This window comes from Ovis canadensis, chromosome 2 (assembly GCF_042477335.2).
Source record: "Ovis canadensis isolate MfBH-ARS-UI-01 breed Bighorn chromosome 2, ARS-UI_OviCan_v2, whole genome shotgun sequence".
NCBI lineage: Eukaryota > Metazoa > Chordata > Mammalia > Artiodactyla > Bovidae > Ovis > Ovis canadensis.
In genome coordinates this window covers 245,697,060-245,715,030 of record NC_091246.1, presented here as the reverse complement: position 1 = coordinate 245,715,030, position 17,971 = coordinate 245,697,060, and the positions used below count along the sequence as shown (strand labels likewise).

General features: G+C 44.9%; 1 protein-coding gene across 3 annotated transcripts in view; it reads left to right on the top strand.

Moving 5' to 3' along the window:
- The window catches only part of ARID1A (AT-rich interaction domain 1A), a 68,943-nt gene that overhangs the window by 16,509 nt on the left and 34,463 nt on the right, over positions 1–17,971 (top strand). For all 3 annotated transcript variants that reach the window (XM_069574913.1, XM_069574911.1, XM_069574910.1), the window contains exons 2-4: positions 8,348–8,560; positions 10,067–10,519; positions 11,723–11,839. In XM_069574913.1, the coding sequence (XP_069431014.1) occupies positions 8,348–8,560; positions 10,067–10,519; positions 11,723–11,839 (783 nt within the window). The remainder of the gene's footprint in view (positions 1–8,347; positions 8,561–10,066; positions 10,520–11,722; positions 11,840–17,971) is intronic.

The window sequence follows — 17,971 nt, the reverse complement described above, 5'->3', positions numbered from 1 at the left end:
CTATTCTGTTGATGTAGAAGTTGGAGGCAGAGCTCTTAGGACTGACCATGTTTAGCCAGAGCATTTCCTCTCAACATGAATGCTGGTAGGAATTGCCAGGACCTACAGAATCCCACTTTTCTCTTTCACAGTCTCCTTTCTTTCCCTCTTAAAGTAGGTAAGTGTGTTTTACATACAGGTGTCTTATGTTCCTTCCCAGAGCTTATGTTCTACTCTAGGGTATAGACAGTGAACAAGATAAATATGTAAAGTTTATAGTAATGGTTAGTAATAGGTGCTTAGGTGGACAAGACAGTCAGGGATTGAGTATTAACAATTTGGGGAAATCTTAGCTTTGAGAGTGCTGCTTACTTGGGAATCTGAGTTCCATTCCTGGTTTTGCTCAATTGGCTGGGCACTGCCCTCTTCAGATCGTTGTTTGGCTAAGGAAAACTGAACGTGCATCTGAGTTCTCCAGTTGCTCTGTGCTGGAGATGGAGGAGATTTGGAGGGAGGCCATGGAGCCCAAATGCTTCCAGACTGGCCCTGAGACTCGCCTGAGGAGATTCCTGGCCCCCTCCCAGAGCTGCTGATTCAGAAGCTGGAGGGCAGCTGATGAGGTTAAGGTGCGACCTGGCTAGCACCTTCCCCTCTCGCCCCAGTTGGTCAGAGAGCTGGGATGGAAACCCAGTCGTTCTCTGTCTGGTGTACTCTTTTCGCCACGTTGTACTGCTCCCTCACTCTTCAGATTAAAAGGTTGTAAAGAAGGGGATGTTTAATTTTATCAAATGGCATTTCATTCTTGTTTAGTTATTGTCTTGGGGCCTTGTGTGCCTACATGCTCAGTCGTGTCTGACTCTTTGTGACCCTATGGATTGTAGCCCACCAGGCTCTTCTCTCCGTGGGATTTTCCAGGCGAGGACACTGGAGTGGGTTGCTGTTTCCTCCTCCCGGGGATCTTCCCAACCCAACCCAGGGATCTAGACGCGTAACTCCTGTGTCTCTTGCATTGGAGGTGGATTCTTTACCACTGAGCCATCAGGGAAGTCTTGTCTTGGGGCCTCACTGTTTTATATGTTTTATTTGTATGTTTTAATAGTACCTTTCTCAAGAAGGTGTGTGTCTTTCTTAGAGGTTTTTGTAATTCACTGGAAATTGGGAGAATTTGGTTTGCTAAGTTTGGTCTTTCAAAAAAGTGATAATCATTTTTGGAAGACCACTTTCTCTGTGAAAGGTAGCTAATAAAAGTGCTCGGAATGAGAAGAACTTTATCATTTGTTGGGGAATTTATTACTTTGATGTTCTAGCTGCTTTATTTGAAGGCCCTTTCAGGAACCAGCGAAGAAATAAAGATATATCAGCCACCTGGTCGTGGTTTTTCTGTCATATGCCTGTTTTGGATGGACAGCTGTGAGGTGGTTATTACAGTTGGCTCTCATAATCTGAAGACTCAATGACTTTCCCCCTCTGGTCTCTGTTTTCTGCCTTTAGTGAGGGTGTTGCTTTTAACCCCCTGATCTTCTGGTTTGGAAGGATGGAGCACAGCAGCCTAAATACCTCTGAGCCTGGACAAGCGAAGCCTCCTGTCTTGTTCTCTGTCACTTTTGAGACAGTGTGGGTTGGAAGGTCCTGAGTCTGTTGTCTGGTTGCAGCCCCTCCTAGGGGTTCCTTGAGGTTGATCCTTCAGGCAACGCCTCTGAAATGAGCTCTTACTTAAGGCTGCAAAGAGTAATGTGCCCTGATCTTCAGGAATCACTTCGGTAAACAGAATGGGAGTAGGTAGAACTTTTCATTGACTTTGGATTTTTTATTTATATTCAGTGTGAACACGTACAGAACTTTGAAAGAATTTTTTTTTTTGACTGTCTCTTTGGAGTAGTAGTTGTAAACTAGTGGTTGGTAATTCCTCTCACACCACAGGCGTTTGACCAGTTTGTTGAGAACCTGAATGAACTAGAACTAAACTGAAAGAATTTTCAGTCTCTTGTGAAGTAGAAAAATGGGGTGTGATTCTCAGGTTTTGAATGATAAGACATATAGGCTAAGTGGGTTGATTTCCTGGGTCAGGTATGGGTAGATTGGATGAGAGATTTTTATTATCAATTTAGATTCAGGAAATCATCAGTGAATGCCTCTGGTGAGACCAGATAGGAAGTAAAGAATCTCTTACTGCCCTGGGTCACATTATCGGTGGGGAAATGACTGCTTAACTGCAAGGCAAAACGAAAAGGAAGGAATCTCCTTATTGTTGGAGGCAGGATCTGGGCTAGAACTAAATAAGCAGGTTTCTGGGCAATTTCTCGGTGATTGGGGTTGGGCCCCTAGACCAGTCTTCAAAGCCTTGAAGCGTGCTGGAGGAGTGAGAGAAGACTGGATGAGGATACAGATGTCTGTGTGGCTGGGGAGGGGAGCACAAGAATGATTTATGCTGGTCAGCACGTGTGTCTGGGGTGCAAAGGGTGGTTCTGTTTATGGAAGTCTACTCTGCCCTTCCTTAGATCTGAGTGGGGCCACGTGGAGCTTGAGGGGAAGCCGAGAGACCTTAACTTTTTCTACTTGTCCCTGCCTGGAATGCTGCTCAGTAGGGGAGGGTCCCACCCGGGAACTGGATCAACAGCTGCGGCCCTTCCCTATAATCACAGGAAGCTGAGGCCGGGTGCCTTTGTATGGGAGCTCCGCAGCCAGACAATAGTTTGTGCTGGCGGGGCCATGTGGCGCGTCACGTGACCTGGGGCTGTTTTCTGCCGGGGTCCTTACCCATCTGTTCTCTCGGCTCTTTCTGGGTTATCAGGCGCCAGTCCAAGTCCTCCCAGGCAGCCAGCTTCATGGCCAGAGATTACGAGCACTAACCTTCCTGGCAGGGGCGGTATGGCTTCGCGTTTATGCAGATTAGCCATGTGTTTCTCACTTCAAGGCGTTCCACAGGAAAAGCCTTTTCCTGTGTTTGGCTCTCAGTGGGCGGTTCCCAGCTTACTGTACTGGGACTCAGCAAGCAGCAGGCGTGCACGAGAGGGATCACAGTACACTGGCCCCCTCCCATTCCACCTCCAGTGCTACGTCACCACAACACAACCACTCGCGCTCTCTTACTGTTGGTGTCATTCATTCGGTGCCAAGATTGCTTTAAAAAATTCCCTTGGCCCCAGTTCAAACAGGAGTACAGCTGGGATGTGTTAGATTTTAGGCAGTCTGCCCTCAATTTGAGATGAGTTATAAATAGCAGTGCCGACTTCCTTAACTACCGCTCTCTGAGGTAAAATGCAGGTTAATTACTGTGGGAATCAATTAGGGGGTTCTTTCGGTTAAAGAGCCAGGGATGCTTTTTTTTATTGTTATTATTAAAAGTCATACAACAAATCTGGCCAGGAATAAATTGGAAAGCACAAGGAGTAAGAAATGATATTGTAGGTTTCTGCTGGCCCCAACTAGTTGGCATTTAGGGTGCCGGGTTGAGTGGCAGTCAAAAGACTTCTGCTTGCTGATGGGCGCATTTGTGGCAGCCCCCAGCCCATCCCTCTCTGATCACGTTCTTGCTGGTCCTCGGGTACTAAATCTAGCGCCTTTGGTTTTCTGCCTGGTCACTTCCTTTCTGCATCTTTGGACTGGGACTGAAACCTGGAGCTTTTCTCAGTGTAGCTTTTATTTCAAGAAAATTAAGAAGTTTCTCTTTGCTTTTGCCCCTGCCATGTGGTATGGTGTGTTTTGATGAGTTGTATATCGCTTGGTAGTTGGGTCCTTGGCCCTGCCCTCTCTACTCCCTTCTGAATCAGTCATGATCACAAGAGAATTTGGAAGTCAAGTGTGTTATATCTCAGCAACCCCTTAGGTTGTTAGGGCTTCCCTTGGTGCAATAAGAAGTTGTAAGGGATTCCGTTAGCCCTCTGATCTGGTGGGGCTTTTAATTCCATTTGCTTAGAGCAGGGGGACTCTATGCAAGTGGTGAGTCTGTAAGTTGTTTGTTCTGAATATATTCAAAGGGTCCAGCCTGCCAGGCATCCTTTTCCTTTTGATGCCCCTAAACAGCATCTTTTGATGCACTTCATTTGGCAGGCAGTTTGTAACACGTCCAGTGATCTGGAAAGAGATAAATGGTGAATGGAGATGGGGGTTTTCTTATGGCTCTTTTCCTCCGTTTTATTTTTATTTTTATGAATGCAGGAGAGTATATAGCAGGGAGGCCCGACTTCCCTGATCAAGGGGGCAGCATTTTCCTCTCAATTATGTGTCTTTGTGGCAGAGCCTTTGCTTTTGAAGTGTAATCACAGTAATCTACCCCCGTGGTTTCCCATTGAAAGGATTTCCTCTCCGTCTCTCCCAGAGTGGAACCTCTGGCTCTTTGGTATTTCCCATCCTCTGCCTCTTCCTGGGTGCCTGCAGACTGCTGATACTGGTTTTTCTGTCTTGCGTGTAGTAGGGATCTTTTTCTGGTCTGCAATTGCTACTTTCCAATAAAACTGATTAGTGAAGATTTAAGGCCCCCTTCTCTGTTAGGAAAGATTGGAAGATGACATTTCATCTATAACTGCAAGTCACAAATCTTTCACAATGGTTTTAAATGTCAGAAGTGTCAATTCAGTCCCTGCCCACCTCCCCTCCTAATATGAGCACATGTTTAACTTTCACATGAGACCAGAGTAATCTGATTGAACTGAATACGTTTTAGTTTGCTAAGCTGCATATTCTGTTGAAGGGAGGGGGTCAGAAATCTCATGTCCAGGAAAGGGAAATGTCTTCATTTCATTTTTTTTTTAAGAGTAAGAATTTCTTTAACTTGCATTTATTTTTAGTCTGCAAGGAATTTCTTAATGGAAGAATCCTTGAACCCTTTATTAACTAGCCCCTACATTAGTAGCTGTCCTTAATTGGGAGTGCAGTCTCCCTGATGTGAGAGAGGAAAAGGTAGGTTGCCTTTAGCCTTTTTGTTTTTTAAGCGGCGTGTTTGTGGACGCCTGTGTAGTTTGATGGCCTCTCTGGTTATAGGGTGGCACCCACGATTCTCCTCAGAAATGTGCTCATTCTCTGACTGCTTGTTCTCCCCTCCCCTCTGCTTTTTCAGTGTCATCCCCATTTTCTGCCCTCAGAGTCGTAACCTGGTTTAGGGTTTAGCAGTGCCCCTGGTCCTTTGACTCGATGGTTTAATCTAGGCTTTCCACCCATGCTATCCTCTACCACTTCCTAAAGTAAGACAGCCTGGCACATTGAAGTTCCTGAACCCCTAGTTCTGCAGATGGGGTCTTGGGGGGGAACTTTGAAGATAAAATACCTGGTCTCTGACTTCCAAGAACTTAGCCTTGAGAGGTGCAGCCGGTGAACTGGACAACTAAGTGCTGCAACCTGTGCCTCTGACTGATTTTACAGCAGAACCTTTAGAGATGTGAAAGAGCAGAGTATGCTAAAGAACTGGGAAGTGGCTTCATGTTGAACGGTTGAGTTTCTGCTGGTGGAAGCCATTGTGGGCAGGAGGGTGGGGCGGGGTACAGTTGCGTGGAGCTGAACAGTGGAAAGTTTGGCATGAGCCTGAAAAATGTGAAGAACCGGAGCACACTGTGGCGGACTTTAGAGCCAGGCAGAAGCACGATTTATCATTATTGATAATAGCTACTGTTCATTGGGCGTTTTAAGTACCAGGCACTGTGTGAAGTGTGTTATGTGCATTTTAGATAAAGAACTGATGTATTCAGGGTCAGACAGTGGTAGAGTTAGGATGTGAACTCGAGTCTGTCGATCTGCTGTGTTCTTTGCTCTTTCCATTTGATACTGTACATGACGTAGTCTGTAGGAAGACTGGAGCTGCTGTTGAGCAGGGAGAGGTGCAAATGGTTCGTGAGTGCTGTTCTAGAGCTGTGCAGTCCGATAGGATAGCCACCAGCTACATGTGGTTCTTTGAATTTAATTAAAAGTAAATACAAATAATTCAGTTCCTCAGTCACTCTAGGCATATTTGAAGGACTTAATAGTTATATAACACAGAAAATTTTATTGGGCATGTTTCTCTAAATCACTGATTCTCAGCTCGTAAGATACATTAGAACTGGCGGTCCAGTGATGAGGACTTGGTGCTTTCACTGATGTGGCCTGGGTCCAATCCCTGGTTAAGGAACTAAGACTAAAGTCACTCAAACTGTGCATCTCAGCGTGCATGTGCGGTCCAATGTGCACACACTGGAATCATCCAGGGACCTTAGGGGGCTTGAGAGGGAGGAAGGAGCCCAAGGTTTTCTGGACCCACTAAGTTGAAATCTCTAGGGAGAGGCCCAGGCATTTGTGAAGCTTCACAGAAAACTCCGATCTGTAGCCCTGGTTAATAGCTGCTGCTCTAGAAGCCCCATAGTAACCATGGTAGTGACTGCCCCTTGTGTGTTGAGGAGACCTAGACTGACAGAGATACCCAGAGTGGGCTGGTCTCTGTCAGCCAATGTAGTTTCTTCGCTTGGGGGCCACATGGAAAGCAGCTGCAGTCTAGGATAAATGAGAATCTCCTTGTCATCTGCAGCATGATGTGGCTATGTAAGCCCCAGAGCTCCTTGTAAGAGAGAACGGTGATATTTTGGCTCCATTGCCAGATGTATCTGGGGAAGTTCACATGATATTTATTACTCACTGGTGCAGTTGTTGAATTTGAACTTCCCAAAAGAATGCATGTAGCTCCAAAATTATGATCGAAAATGTTGTTGGAGCTTCTGATACCAAGGCTGGACTGGGCAAAATTGTTCAGTTATGGTTGTTGGAAAGAGCACTTTAATAATACTGATATGTAATAGTGATTTGGGACATGGTTTTACTATGATTCTCATAGTTTCTAAACTATGAGAAGGGTATTCTCATGATTCGTGTTACCTTTAAGGCTGAGATTTGAGAGAGCTTTGCTTCTGCTTTTTCTCTGTTGATATTTAGAGGAATAGTCTCTGTGGCTTTTTAATCTTAGCCATTTTCTTCAAGACAGCTCAACTTCCTCTAACATAAAACACTTAGATGTAGTATGCCACCAAAAAAAAAAAAGGGATATGTACAGAGAACCAATTACTTGAGTACCCCCCTCCCCTTATTTTGGAGGGCTTTTGTTTTTAAGGCTAAAGTAATATATTAATTAGAGAGTAATAGAACCAGAAGGGACCCTTGGTATAATCTCGGTCAGTGGTTCTCGGTCAGTGGTTCTTAAGTGTGGTAGTCCCTGGACCAGCAACATCAGCGTCACCTGAGCACTGTTCTAAATGCATATCCTAGGCCCAGCCCTGAACCTCCAGAATCAGACTCAGGGAGTAGGTTCCAGCAGTGTGCATTTTCACCAGCCCTCCAGGTGATTCTGGAGTATTCTAAAGTTTGAGAGCCTCTGAATTCCTTAATTTGAAGTTACTGATATGCAGGTCCATGGCATTACTATCTGCTCCCCACCCCCAATTTAAGATTCAGCTTTCAAGTTTTATGTCAGGTCCAGGCCTGCCCTGCAGCCAGGGTGTACCTAGTTAAGTGCTTGGAGACACTCCCTCCTCACCTCACCTTCAGTAGATGTGGCTGGGTGTCTTGGGGAGGGGAAAATGTGCCAGGGCTCTGTTCTATGCAGCTCCAGTAAGATACAGTTAGGTCAGAAAATGAATGAGTTGATTGATCGTGTTGCACCGTAAAGAGCTGAAAGTTATGTTTGTAGCCAAATACCTATGAATTGAACTCTCATTATCGGTACCTCTGTATCTTGCTCTTTAAAGAGACATAAGTTCTACCCGCCTTGCCACTCTCAAGGAGGTGAACTTTTCAGTTGAGTTGTACAGGCTTTTAAGTAAACTCATGGTCACGATTCCTTCAACAACGGTAACTTAGCTATGTTACCCATTTGGAAGAAAGTATAAATTTAAGAGCTTGTGCCATAGTATAAATGGGCTACTGCTATGCAAGGAAATAAGATTTCACTATTTAAAGAATAAAAATACCTAGATGCTTATATATTTAAATTCCCAACCACAGTGTTGAAGCATCAGTTTTGGTATTACTGAACAGGATCATGGGAGAGTATAGCGACACCAAGCCCTCCCAACTAAAGGGCCTGTGGTCTTGCTTTCTGTATCACAGAGTCCATGTATTCATTGCTCCACACCTGATCTATTCCTTCGGTCTCAAGCAGTACCCGAGTTATAAAGTAGAATATAGTTTACAAGATGCTTTCATAAATGGGTGGTGTTTCTCTTTTACATATGACAGAATCCAGTTCTGAAGAAGGTTAAATGACTTGTCCAAGGGTTACTGGGTATATACCGTTACTTTTTCATAGTAACTGTTTTCCTCTATGGCACACAGACTTGTATGCCTAGGTTGTGTTCATATTGGCCAGAAGCCATCAAAGCTTCAGGTTAATGAAATACTCTTTATTTTGTAGCCATCCAGTCCAATGGATCAGATGGGCAAGATGAGACCGCAGCCATATGGCGGGACTAACCCATACTCGCAACAACAGGGACCTCCATCAGGACCGCAGCAAGGACATGGGTACCCAGGGCAGCCATATGGGTCCCAGACCCCACAGCGGTACCCGATGACCATGCAGGGCCGAGCGCAGAGTACCATGGGCGGCCTCTCTTATGCACAGCAGGTAGATGGTGACTCCAATGGCCTTAATCCTTGTTGCTGTCCAAGATCTGGTCTTGAGCTGTAGGATCAGAATGTGTCTTTGGCTTCTAAACCCCTTGAAAGGGACATAGGCCAGCTGACTCAATTTCAGTGTGCTACGTACAAGGCCGAGGTTGTGGCCATCATAGCGTGTATACTTGAAGGAAAACTACTCCCCGGCCACTGGCTATACATAGCTGTCTTCTTTGACCTGGCTGGCCTGCTTGTATCCACTGAGTGGTTATCTCTGAAGGAGGTAGAAAGAAAGAAAAAGGCAGTAGCTGAACACCAATCCACTGCTATCAAGAAAAACCACTCATACCATCTGTCCTGGGGAGAGAAGTGGAGTCGTGTCCAACTCTTTGCAACCCATGGACTGTAGCCCACCAGGCTCCTCTGTCCATGGAATTCTCCAGGCAAGAATACAGAGTGAGTTACCGTTTCCTCTCCAGGGGCTCTTCCTGACCCAGAGATCAAACCCAAGTCTCCTGCATTGCAGGCAGATTCTTTACCATCTGAGCCATCAGGGAAGCCCGAGGAGAGAAGAGGCCTTTTGTGTTTCTCAAGGCCTTCAACATATAGCTGTCTGGTTTACAGTAAATAGGTGAAAGGGACTGGGAGCAGCAGGAAAAGGGAAGATTGAACAGTAAAGGTGCTAACGGTGCTATTACAGACGTTAAGATTTTACTCATCTCCTTTTGTCTGACCATTTGCACCATCTTTTTATTGCCATTCATTTTTTGTTTGTTTTGATAGCATTTTCTATAATTTATATATGAGTGATACGCATATTGAAAATGGTGTGAGGAATAGAATATTAAACCTAACTTTACTTCTAAGACTGTGAAGCAAAGTATGCCCTTAAAGGTAATTGCCTTTCCCCTCCACCCCCACTGAGAAATGGAGGAGATTTGGGGTGAATTTTATTGGTCTTTTTTCTTTCCTCGTTGGCCACATGTATCCCTTGTGCCTAGAATAGTGCCTGGTACAAGTAAGCAAGTAGGCTCTCAGATACTTTATGAATAAAGACAAAGTGAAAAAGAGAACCAGAGTAGTTTAGTCATTGGCATACCATCTAGACTACTAAACCCTAGGTTTTCAGTAGACTGAGCCAGTGACTTTTCACTGTGGCTAGGATACAGATTCCTAGCGCTTATAAAAACCGTCTAGGCCATGATAAAAAAGAGTAGTCTCATTGGTGAAGACAGCTGTTCTTGAACTCTTGTAAGTTGCCCAAATTTTTATTAAACAGTGTAAATTTTCCATGGATGAATGTCATCCATCTGTAAACAAACCAACCTAGTAACCCAGCTTGGCTGACCCTCCTGGCTCAGTTTAACAGGGTTGGTAGAAAAACCCTGGGCCTTCCAAGTGTGAGGCTTGGCTTGCCTGCTTTCAGTACCCATCTTCAGGGCATAGCTTCTGACAGAATACCTCACGTTTCTTCATTCAGAAGTGTCAGTGCTAAAAGTATCCTTTCCTTTTACAGATTCCTCCTTATGGACAGCAAGGCCCCAGCGGGTATGGTCAGCAGGGCCAGACTCCATATTACAACCAGCAAAGTCCTCACCCCCAGCAACAGCAGCCACCCTACTCCCAGCAGCCACCATCCCAGACCCCCCATGCCCAACCTTCGTATCAGCAGCAGCCTCAGTCTCAGCCACCGCAGCTCCAGTCCTCTCAGCCTCCGTACTCCCAGCAGCCGTCCCAGCCTCCCCATCAGCCGTCCCCGACTCCATACCCCTCCCAGCAGTCCAGCACCCAGCAGCACCCCCAGAGCCAGCCCCCCTACTCACAGCCGCAGGCACAGTCTCCTTACCAGCAGCAGCAACCTCAGCAGCCAGCATCCTCGACGCTTTCCCAGCAGGCTGCGTATCCTCAGCCCCAGTCTCAGCAGTCACAGCAAACTGCCTACTCCCAGCAGCGCTTCCCTCCACCGCAGGTAAGATGCGCCCTCCCTCCATGTGACCGCAGACTTTGGGGGTTGGTGTCACAAGAACTTTGCCACACGAATTGGTTCTCTAACTGAACTAGCTGCATAAAAACTTGTAGCTCCTTTTACTAATAGGGCAGTGGAAAGTTGCATAGACAGACAGGAAGAAAAGATAATGGACTAGTTTTTTGTTTTTTTTTTTTAACTGAGCATTCAGAACTTGAGCATCCAAGTGAGTTTGGTCTTTTTTAAAACAGTCGCTTTGGGAGACTGTACTGTACTTCCATGCAATTGCCATTCTGTTCTGCTACTGCTCAAAATATTTTGGACCCCTTCATTTGAAATTGCTATCAGGGCTGATATAACATTCTTTAGAATATTCTTGGTGGTGAAAGTGAACGTTGCTCAGTCGTGTCCAACTCTTTGCTGTCCCATGGGCTGTAGCCTGCCAGGCTCCTCTGTCCATGGAATTCTCCAGGCAAGAAAACGGGAGTGGGTAGCCATTCCCTTCTCCAGGAGATCTTCCCAACCCAGGGATTGAACCTAGGTCTCCTGGCACATTGCAAGCAGATTCTTTACCAACTAAGCCACCAGGGAAGCCCGTTCTCAGTTGTAGCAAATACTTTTTTTTTTTTTAGAATGGATTTTGGGAAATAGCTAAAATTCATTTGTAGCCACGTCTATGAACAAGTTAGGTGATAAAGCCTGAAAATAACAATTTGGGCTTTATTCTCTAAAGAATGAAAAGAGGAGAAATGACTGGATGATGACAAGTCCACTAGAGAGTGTGCGTTGGTGGCATTGTTGGAATCTCATCCCAGGCCAGTGCCTTTAAAGGAAGCAGTACTCACCTTAATGCAGAGGTTCTAGTATGAGTTTTTTGTTGGTGTTTTGAAATCAGTTGGTCTCTTTCCTTGATAGATACCATTTGTAGTTAGCTAGATTTGAGCCTTCGTTCCCAAAGAACAGTTTTCTGTTGGTGATGATAAATGGTCAGTAGTGCCATCAGAGAGTCTTATGTCCACTGTTGACATTCTTAAGAGCTGCAGTGTGTATTTTTCTGCCTTTGAATAGTATTGTGTGCGAGTGGTCAGTCTCTCAAACCCAGTTTCCCCCTGTGTGATAGAGTCCCATAGCCCTTTTCACCATGAAGCACGCTGGCCTGGTTTATCAATAACCAGGCTCTCACAGCTTTTGTTTCTCTTGTTTTAGGAGTTATCTCAAGATTCATTTGGGTCTCAGGCATCCTCAGCCCCCTCAATGACCTCCAGTAAGGGAGGGCAAGAAGATATGAACCTGAGTCTTCAGTCAAGACCTTCCAGCTTGCCTGTGAGTATTTCTGCCACTCTCTGAAAGCTGATGGGGGCAGAGAGAAAAGCAAAGGAAGACCAGTTTCTGATTGGATGTTTTGGTGGTATTGAGCTAAATGAATGATGAACTATTCCTTAAATTCAAGCTCAGAATTCTGAATAGGCATTTGTGGACTGACTTTATAGAATGTCTGTTTTGGTTGCCTGCCCAGGGAAGAATATATTTGTGATCTCTGTTCAGAGATCTAAACATTGTTTAAATGGGGTTTTTTTGTTGTTTGTTTTAAATCTTGGGCTCTTAGGCACAGATGCAGCTGAGGGACAGAGAAGATGGAAATGATAGAAGCACTGTCTGCTTTCCATCAAAGCTGAGAAAAAGCTCAGTGTTGTTTGCTTTTTTCTATATCTTATTTTTGAAAGCTAAATTTTTAGGTATTTGTCTTAACTTTTAGCTAGGAGGTAGAATCTGGAGTGTGTTCAGCACGGATTGTCACGTTTGAGCATGGAGGAGTAAAAGCAGGTTTTCTAGTTGTTTTATGTGAATAGGTGCTTTTGTCTAGTAGAGTTTTTGGTGCCAGATGCTTGATGCAGTGTTTATAGAGTGGATGGACAGTATCCTGAAAAAGACAGTATGGTCTGCTGATGAAGAGCTTGGGCTCTAGAGCCCTGGATCTGCATTTCGACTCTGCCACTAACTGTAGCCTTGAGCAAGTCACTTAGTCTGTCCATGCCTTAGCTTTTGCATCTGTAAAATGAAACTAAAAGTACCCGCTTCATAGAGAGGTTAATATTAAGTTAGTATAAAGAGAGTGTTGGTGCTTGTAGGCCCTCCGTAAACATCGGCTCTAATGACCATCATCTTCAAGGAACTATACTCGATACTCAAAGGCAGGTAACACCAACTATTTAATAGTAGGCTGGTCCTGGGAGCATTTACCCTTGGTCTTAGCTCTGTCACTACATGTCAGCAAGTCCCGCAGGCTGGGCACAGGAATAAAATGGACTGTCCTGAGAAGATTGTAGGGAGCAAACCTTTCCTTACAAATCTGGCTTCAGTTAGGAAATGGAAATTCAGGCGCAGGTAAGAATAAGATTCTTTTGAAATTTTTATTCTACTTGGATTTGAAGCTTGTCTCTTCCATTATTCTGACTTGTAAGAAAATGGTTTTCTGGATCTTTAAGGTAGGAGATGGGAACTCACTTTATCATCAAGGCCCTATGGCTTCCCCTGAAGATCTCTAAGACATAACCTTAGTAGGACAAGGTCTGTGGAGTCCCTCAGCACCTGTAATTCAGGCGTCCCAGGCCAGGATGAATCACCATTGTCAGCTAGGCCTTCTGAGACTGTTGACTGTTTCAGCTGAGGGGTTGGGGGAGGAAATGTCTGAATAAGGCAATCACTCTTGTTCCCTTCTCATTAACGTCTGTTACAATCCTGTTCTGCATCCTGAGCTTCACTGGAATGTGCTTTTTAACCTGATTCAGTCAGAACTGTGCAACCACTCCCTCATCACCTATCATCTGTGGCTAAATCCGGGTGAGGTACTACTGTAGCAAGAACCCAAATCGGTAGATTTCTGCCCATGCTGTAAGCTGTGCCTCATCAGAAAGTTTCTGCTTGTTTCTGGTGACATTTTGGTTGAACTGCGTTTGGTAGTTTTTAGTCCTGAGAAACCTAGCATACAAACACGTTGTCTGTTAAGGCTTGAGAGCCTTATGCAGTTGAATCCAAGAGCTTGATTTGACCTACTGAAGTGAAGACACCAGTAGCCCGTAGCCTCTTGGAGCAGGAGAGAGCTGTTCCTGGGTATCTCATCACAAAGAGCATTCCCAGGTTCAGGCTTCTGCCCTGGGTTCATCCAAACAGGTCATTTGTTCTGTAGTAGTAGAAGCTCCATGTGGGAGGCGAACTGGCCGGGTTATTGGCATCTTGTTTGTTGAATTGCTTTTTATCCCTCTGCTACTTAGACAAAGAAACAAAAGGTGGTTTATTCTTTGAAATTTATGCTGGTTTGATGCCAGATTTGCCTAGCCAGGCTGGGGAAATAGTCACATCTGAAGAAAGGAGAAGGCGGGATTCCCTGCAAGGAGCCCGCTCCTTTCTTAAGCAGCTATGTTAAGGGAGCCCTAGGTTCACCAGTGTATCCCTCCACTCAGCACGTGTTTGTGTTTGGCTCCAGAGCAGATGCTCTGCTGACTGGAGGGCAGCCCCTTCAGTTTTTCACATCCCACTTTCCACTCAGGCACCCTTCCAGCTTAGCCCTAAAGGCGTTATGATTGTGACCCTTGATTTAAAGACTCAGTATGGTTTCTGATCCTAATTATTACAAAAATTAGATTTTGAGGGAGTTTTGCTCAGCTATTAACGCCAAACCATTTAGTTATTGTTATCCTGATTATGTTATTTCTCTATTTAAAACCTCTCAATTATTTTTGATTAATTTAAGAATAAAATCCAAAATCCTTAATATTACCAAGGCTATCCCTGCCTCCTCACCTCTTTCTGATTTAGTAAGTCTGGAGTGAGACCTCAGAATTTGCATTTCCAGCACATTCTTGCTGCTGCTAGACCAAGAACATGGCACTCTGAGAACCTTTGTGTGTGTGCTTAGTCACTCGGTGGTGTCCGACTCTTTGTGACCCCCATGGACTGTAGCCCCTCAGGCTCCTCTGTCTGTGGGGATTCTCCAAACAAGAATACTGGAGTGGGTTTCCTTGCCCTCCTCCAAGGGATCTACCCAACCCAAGGATCGAACCCAGGTCTCTCGCATTACAGGTGGATTCTTTACTGTCTGAGCCACCAGGGAAGCCCCTGAGAACCTCTGCTTCATCGTTTTTTTTTTTTTGCTTTCTGCCTTCTCTCAGTTTCTGTAGGGCCCCATGCGTTTTCTGCTTCCAGCTCTTGCGCACAGTCTTCCCTTTGCCTAAGGTGCTTTTCCTTCTGACTTTCTCTGTTTATATTTCAGACTATATCTTCAGAATCATTTCTTCAGAAAACCCCTTAAGCTTCAAAATTCAGCTTAAATAATTTCTATGTTGCCTTCACTGACTAAAGGCAGTTTTTATTTTTACTTTTTTAAAAGCCTGCAATATTTAAGATATATGAAAAGGTATAAAGAATAATTAGGTGCCTGAGCGAAACCTTGCTGCCATAGGTAAAAGCACCTTATATAATCCATTGGGATCACTTCCCCATCCTTGTGCCCAGAAAGCGTTATGCTGGATCTGAGGGGTTTTTGCTCCATGTTGCTAGAGCATTTTGCTAATACCTCTGGGTTGTTGGGTCTTTCCCATTAGATAGAAAGCTCCTGGAGGGCAGACATTGTCTTACTGACCTCTGTACCCCAAACCGTGTCCCATTATACCCAAGACCAATAGTTCTCTACCTTCCCTGCATGTTAGAATTACCTGGGGGAGCAAATGATTTTTAAAACCAATGGCCAGGGTTCACAGAATTCTGATTTGTTTGGTACGGGGTAAGGCTTGGGCTTTGGCATGCTAGAATCTATGTTGGGTGATTCTGGTTTACAGCCCTGGTAGAGATCCTCTCTAGTCCAAACTGTGTCAGGTTCCTTTACTACAATAGACCGTCTTAGCACCCATGCTTCTTGTCAGTGCTCATCTCAAGGATAATTTCTGTTACTTACTTCAAGCTCACTGAGGGTCAGACTTGCTCTGTCTTGCTCATTGCTATCATAGTGCTTGCCATATAATAGGTTCCAACTCATCGAATAGTAGGTACACCTGAGCAGATTCATTGCTCATCCAAAAGTGTATGACTGACAGGGAACAACTTGACCATATTACCAAATTGTTGTTTTCCCTACTAGTGCAAGACAGTTATTACAGACTGTTATGGGACCGCCCAAACTTCATTTTAGAGGATGAATTAATTTATTTGTGCTTCCTGACAGTGGTCTAGGAAGAAGTGGAGTCAGGATTTGTCGTTATCTTGTAAAATAGTCTCACTTCACCTTACGTTAAGAAGGTTCTTGGGACCTCCCTGCTGTAGCCCAGGGGTCTAGAATCCACACTTCCATTGCAGGGGGCACAGGTTCAGTCGCTGGTCAGGGAAGCTAAGATCCCATATGCCACATAGTGCGGCTCCCCCACCCCTACCCCACCCCCAAAAAAAGTTCTTGTAAGGGGTAGGTGAGCAGATCTCATGGTGTTACATTAAGTCTTTAGTTTTCTTTATTTGGGGGTGAAATCTGTAAGGGACTTATCTGAAAATTGGTTTCTGACTTTTGATTATAGTCATTTCTGAGAATGACTTGGAATAGTTGCATCTTGAAAAGCTTCTATTTAAGTGACTCATTCAAGTGTATGTGGTTTCCTTAAGAGTAATGATGGCTTCCCGGGTTTTTCTTACTGAGGCACATTTGTAAATTTACATGTTAGTCTTGCAAGTGTACCTGGAATAGAGTTTCCATTCAGTGGTACAAAATGGATATAGGATTAAAAGCTTTGATCTGGGGACGTTAGCTATATCACTGCTTCTCAAACTTAAGCATGCATTAGGAATCATCTGGAGATTAATTAAAACACAGATTACTGACATCCACCCAGAGAGATTCTGATTCAGTAGTTGTGGGGTAGAACCCAAGAATTTGCATTTCTAGCAAGCTCTCGGGTGGTGCTGTAGTTCTTAAGACCATACTTGAATGAATAGCAGTGAGCTTTGGTAGTCCTTTGAAAAGGGAAGAAAAGACTACTGGACTGGGAAGCCACAATGGCAACTTGAGTAATAGTGGTGACTTACGCTGTAGTTTGACTCTTGATGATCTGGAGGGAAGACTGGGTTGAAAATGGGTGAAGGAAGAGAGATCTGGGAGAGACAAACCCAGTTTATTCCTGGGTTAAGGCACCTCTTGTGTTGCCAGCTCCACCCTGGGAACTCTTCGCTCTCTGGCACTCATCACTGGATCCCTTGTCCTTCCTTATTGCCTTTCTGTCAGGCTCCCATTATCTCTCAACCGGTGTTTGTTTGCTACAGAGTCCTGAGCTGTTTCTTTTCTTCCGAGTCCATCCTCAACATAATCACCAGGGTGATCATCTTTAAAAAATCAAGCTTCACAAGTTACACTACCTCTGACTACTTGAATCCTATAGGTCTAAGCCCAAGCGTGACATACAGATTCCTTTGTGATCTGGAGGATTGAGGATATTTCAGAAAGAAAAGCAGGTAAACTCCCTGTCTCTGGAGTAAATTCTGGCACCCCATTTGCTCTGATTGTTGTATAGAAGGCCTAGACGCATCAGGGAAGGGTTGAACTCCGATGACTTCTGAGGTAACCTGAACTCTTAGGTGGGTGATTCTGACTATATGATGTTGTAACCCTCAGGGATCCTCCTCCATTTCATTGGTAAAATAGAAGAATGTGTGCCTGAATGTTACAGTGAGTGCTATCAGGGTTTGGGGAAGTCAGTGATCCTTTTATGTCTAAAGAGTAGAATGGGAGGGAGATTTAAGAGGGAGGGGACATATGTACACCTGTGGTTAATTCATGTTGATGTATGAAAGAAACCAATATTGCACAGTAATCATCAATCAATTTAAAATAAGCATAAAAAAAGTCGTAGAGGGGAGACATCATGCTGCTGCTGCTGCTGCTAAGTCGATTCAGTCGTGTCCGATTCTTTGTGACCCCATAGACGGCAGCCTACCAGGCTCCCCCTTCCCTGGGATTCTCCAGGGAAGGACACTGGAGTGGGTTGCCATTTCTTTCTCCAATGCATGAAAGTGAAAAGTGAAAGTGAAGTTGCTCAGTCGTGTCCGACTCTTCGAGACCCCATGGACTGCAGCCTACCAGGCTCCTCTATCCATGGGACTTTCCAGGCAAGAGTATTGGAGTAGGGTGCCATTGCCTTCTCCAGAGACATCATGGCAGAGGTTTAATTAGAATGAACTAGATACAGATGTCTTGGGTGGGGTGGAAAGGAAAAGTGCTGGACGGAGCCTCTGTGGGGGTGGGGTGCAGTGTGGATGACTTCTGGGGGGCTGGTCAGGATCAAGCTTCCTGAGGTGGGCAGGAACAGGAAGAAAAGCTAGATCACAGGGGCTGGAGCCGTGGTACGATAAGTAAGCCACTTGGATCTGATCTCATAGGCCTGCAGATACTTAATTAGGGCAATAACGTGATGAAGTTAA